Source organism: Camponotus floridanus, unplaced genomic scaffold (genome assembly GCF_003227725.1).
Source record: "Camponotus floridanus strain SB8 unplaced genomic scaffold, Cflo_v7.5 scaffold140, whole genome shotgun sequence".
NCBI lineage: Eukaryota > Metazoa > Arthropoda > Insecta > Hymenoptera > Formicidae > Camponotus > Camponotus floridanus.
Window position 1 is genome coordinate 316,536 of NW_020229260.1, and position 5,503 is coordinate 322,038.

Sequence of the window (5,503 nt, forward strand, 5' to 3'; positions counted from 1 at the left end):
GCATCTAATGCATCTATATATCTTTGATAAATTCAAATAATTCGTAATTAAAAAAAATAAATGCACATAACGCATGTAAAACAATAATAAAAATTTTTTGACATGTAAAAAAATTAATTAAAAGCACACAAAGAATAAAATTTGTATAAGATGCAAAAAATGAATATTAAAAATGTGGCCTATATATATCATGCTATAAATGTGTATAAATCATGCAAATTAGAATGCGTAAGAAAATCAAATGTTGTGCAGTAGAATTATAGTCAAAAAGCAAAAACTGCATAACAGCTATTTACATTGTTTACTCTATTGTTCGTATTTATAAGACTCTCTACCTGACTTAAGTGCCATGTTATGCTTCTTGAAATGCATTTATGTGTACTCAATATTATAAAACTTTTGTTGAGATTAACTACTATTTGTATCAATTATTATTGTGACTGTAAAATGTAATTTTTATTATGATAATGCGATACTTGCGATCACAAATCAATATTACAAAGATTATTTGTAATATTTATTTAAGAATTGTTGTAGCATATATATAATATATATATCAAGCATATCTTGTCAAAAAAACTTAAGTCACAAAAATCGCTTTTTATATATTAAGCAAAGAGTGAGTTTAAAATATTGTTACGTAACAAAGAAATTATTTAATATGACAACAAAGAGCGCTCTAATTTGGGCGCACGAATATTGTACTTAGTATTTAAATATTAAACTGATAACTTTTTCTTCCAAATTATGTATACAGATTATTGCAAAAATGAAATTATATACTGCTTGTACATTCCAAAATTAATGATAGCATTTTATAATGAAGATAACAATAGAGTGAACGTCCAATTTTTTTATACAATATATTATGAAATCTTTAATTATTCTCAAAGAAGTCTTGAATATTATTATTGCAAGTATTATTTCTTTAGGTGCGCTCACGGAAATGGAAACCTTGTTGAAAGAGTGAAATAGTTCAATTTAGTTTTAATTTCTTTTAACTAATATAAAACAAATTTTTTAAGTATAGAAAAATACATTTTTACAGTTTATGTTTTATCTGATATAAAGTATTTCACAAAAATAATTTAATTACATAATAATATGATGACTTCATTGCTATCATTAATGTTTTATGTGATGCTAATATTGAAATTATATCGTGCATCATATTATAGGATGTGAAATAAAAAATTTTCAGAATCTAATCAATTATCAAAGAGAGAGAAAAAAGATGTGATAATAATATATATAAAATATAAACCTAAACTCTCGGGTGCGTTTAATTATTTTTTGATCACGATTTTTATTTCTGTGAGTGCATATGAAAGCGAATCGATCAAAAATTGAATATTTATATAATATAGCTTTGTGTGATTTTTTTAGATATATATTTAATTTATTACAAAATTTTCTAAGTACGTAACAACGTACCTATGATAAGATTATAGGATATGTATTTTAATGCTAATTGTATGACAAAGTTTCTGTTTTTCCATTATGATAAATTCATGTTTTAATATAACTACTCATTTTTTATGTAAATATTGTATATTTTATTTGACGCGTCTGTAAATAACTATATCAGCTTTATTTTAGTATGATTTAGAAGACTATGAAGTCTTTAAAATCACTGTCATACACGTTCAACTCTAAATTCGAAATTTACCAATTATTATAATATCGTATTATAATATTATAGTTAGTACAAGTTTTCACCCAACGATTTCTTGTACAGAACGATAAGAAACACTTGTGTACAAAATGTTGAAACATACAGATAGTTTTAATATGGATACACCTGAAATAGCAATTATACACAATTATTGCAAAACGAGTACTCCATGTCAATGTTGTTAGCAAAGAGATACGTGTATAAATATTATATAAAAAAATATATAGCAGTATAAAAGTATAATATATTGATTGTACTATGATATCAATATATTCGGATAATTATATTATTCGTCGAAGGTATTATTTCGCATAGAGAATTGAATTCAATTTTTACATACTTTTTATTTCGCAATCTAGTCCAACTGAGATTTATAGAAAAATATTGTTAACGATTGCGTAGTGTAATTATTTCTTTCATTCGGAAGGTTTAATTGTCGAAATAAGATGTATTATCTTAACTTCTTATATGTATTATGTAATATCTTGAAAATTGGGATCGATATAATTTTGCTGAATTCAAATGTAGATAAGCAAAATAGGAACATGATAGTAATCTTCTCCTGGCGTTTCTTTAACGCATAAATGAAACGCCAGGCTTGGCATAACATTTAATTCTTCGTAAATTATACCGATCTCTGTCTCGCAAATCATAAGTATCAAATAGTAGCGAAACAGAACGATGAAAAATAATGATGATGTTTTTATAGTTAAAGGATATATATCGTTATTTTACATACCTATGCACGTTTCTATCGCTACGCTTTTTCTTAAATTCTATAAGGATAATTCATAGTTTTTAAGATCCTATCTTATACAAAGAAAAAAAAATTCTTCCTAGGTATGTAAAATCGTAATTTACAATACGATTTTACCATCACTGTGATTTGCGAGGTAATACGAAAACAACATGTATAACACACATACATTGAATGTTCAAATTGCTGTTAAATTTTTGACGAATTATAACACAATGTATTCACACGATGATGATACATCATTACTCTGTCTCTTTGAATGGTATAATCGTCCTATATATTCTACTTCCAAGCTCTATCTAATGTAAATAAGAATCTAATGTGTATCTATTTCACTCGAGAGAGAAAACTTTAAAGAAAATGATATATACATATATTAAAAAGATGTAATAATTTTTGGTATATCATTTGGAGAAAACTATGTCGTATAACTGCAAGAAAAGAATAAAAAATAATATACAGCACGCAAAGTACATCTGACTTTTGTTTTCTGGAGAAAATATGATATAGATAAACAGAGATTTCTATTAATATAGATTTGAAATATAGATTTCCATTAATATAGATCTGAAAAGAATTTCTTTTTTTATGAATTATAAAAGATTCTCGATAATTCTCTTATTTGAGTTTATACTTGTGATGTTGAAATCACTCGCTACAATTAATACAATGTGATTTATCTCTTCGTATATTTTCTACAGAATGCTGAAAAAAAAATACTTTTTTATTTATGAATTCTAAATTTTATTTAAAATTTTTTTATATAGTGAGTTAATTAGATATAAAAATTATTTTTTTTTAATTTTAATTTTTAGCATGCAATATTACAGATTTTATTCTCGTGTATCTATAGTGAATTTAAACTCATTACATCTATATATATATACACATATATATTAGAATCGATACGACTTGATAACAACACGTATGCATCATATATATAATTGCAAATCGTTTTTGTTATTGTTCTGACAGTTTCTGTTTGCGTTATATTCGATGTTTATGTTACTTTATATAATTTTCCATGTGTTTTATTGTAAGGAAATGTTTGATAACATGGTTACCGGAGAGGATTGTTCTTGCACTGATACAACCGAACCATCCAATCTAACATCCTTGCACTCGGACGATGTTACCTCGGCCGTAAATTCCGATGTGAATGCGGTCTGTACCAAGACAATTGAGAAGGGAAACGATGCTGTTGAAGGACCTAAAGGCACGCACAGCTTTCTACGAAATCGAGAGGCTATCATCAAGTGTCCCAAAAATTGAACTAAGTTACCTATCCTTTAAAATTAATTTATAAACAATTAAATGCTTAAATATTGTGTACAGATACGGATTGTAAATGTTCAATCGATGCGTCACCAGTTGCAACTTATTGTGTAGCGAAAGCGGAAGCTCCATCCACAGTTCCAGCAAAACCGGATCGCCAGCGAGAGATTTCAAGAAGTCGGCTTGCAACGACGCAATTGAGCTTCTCTCCATGCTTATGCCGTAGTCACAAAATGTAACGCCATCACGCCCTCCATTATCTGTTAGCCAATTTGTTTCTCAAAAGCAGATTTATCATTTCAGCAATGGTTACGTTCTGCCTGTGAAACTTAAAAAAGGTATATATGCATCATACATTATATTATAAAATTATCTATAATCGAAATGACGATATATTTGATTTGCACGTATATACTTGGAGAATTGTAAAACATTCTTCTGTCATTAAATTCGGATCCTATCCTAGTTTTACAGAGATTAAAAATATAAGAAAATTATAAGAATCTTTTGCATGCGAAGATAAATAATATTAATAAAAATTATTCGACATATATTTCACATCTGAAGAAATTAAAGTACATTCTATAAACATATGTTCATTTAGAAAAACCGCAACCACGGCAGTTCTGGAGCCGTTTTAGCTGGAAGCGGCCAAGAAATGGATACTTTGGCAAAGAGAACAAGATGTATGAGATAAAGTTGAAACAGGTTCAGTGTCCTCACTATGCTCAGGTGCCTTTCAAAAGCGTGTCTAAACAGCATCTGAACGCGTCGCAGCTACCTCATGAATTTCAACCCCCCGCCGCTTACGAGATGTCGGATGGGATACCGAGTAAAAGTACTAAGTACGATGCCGGTAAATCAAAGCCCCTCAAGTATCCGGCGAAGACGAAACTCAAGAGAGAGGAAGTGGCGGAGAAGATCGAGATTTACTACTTCGATCACGGAAGCTCCGCGTAGGTTCCGCTTATCTTGGTGCGCGATATATACAAGATATTCCCAGAATTTTACTTTACGCACTGATATTTCTCGATTAATGTAATAATTAAGTATAATTAAGAAAAATGTTTAAGTCAGTCTCACTGAATAACGTAACGCGAGGTGGAAAGGAAAGTTTGACATATAATTGTATACATTAATTAAACAAAATGAGTCGGAACGATGATGTTTCTTGCAGATATTATCGAACAACCGATTGTCATCCTGTCCTAACTACGGACAAGTGCGCTGAAAAAACGGATCAAGCGGCAACCCGTTTTTGGGCAGAAATCTTCGGCACAATTCATATCGGCATCGCCTTCGTTACGGCTTTTATTCTGCAGCTCCTCCGTTTCATTCTGTATAGTGTGATTCGGCCGCTGACAGTGGGGATACTTCAGTTGATAGCGGATTATTTTGTGAAACCGCTGTTATCCATTCTATTCAACGCTCTCGTGCAGCCAGTACTGATTCTTCTTTATAATATCGCTACGTCGTTAAGGGATCTCTGCGAACCGATAGCCGAAGCGATAGGCCTATTTTTGAGAGAAATTGCGAATCTTTGCGCCGCGATTAGACTCGTTGAAGTGAAGCACATCCACGCGTCGACCACTACTGCTTGCACCTGAATTTGTAAGTGGAAATTAGAAATTCTTGAAAACCACAAAGGAAGAAGGAAAGCAATTTTAAGTAATTTAAGATTAAAGATCTTCGAAGGGCTTCTGTGACTTGATCAATAATTGAGAAGATAAGTTTACTTCTAGGAGGAAATGGATTCCTTCTTATCACGCACTTTTAACTCGTATCGATAAAACATG

At 30.1% G+C, this 5,503-nt stretch overlaps 1 protein-coding gene across 1 annotated transcript; it reads left to right on the top strand.

Annotated features, from left to right (window-relative positions):
• Positions 1–3,254: 3,254 nt before the first annotated feature.
• On the top strand, positions 3,255–5,314 carry LOC105250241. Its single transcript, XM_020027230.2, has 5 exons — positions 3,255–3,648; positions 3,768–3,942; positions 4,011–4,045; positions 4,312–4,663; positions 4,885–5,314. Exons 1-5 carry the CDS (start codon positions 3,429–3,431, stop codon positions 5,312–5,314), a joined length of 1,212 nt encoding a protein of 403 aa, XP_019882789.2. The 5' UTR covers positions 3,255–3,428.
• The last annotated feature ends 189 nt before the right edge of the window (positions 5,315–5,503 follow it).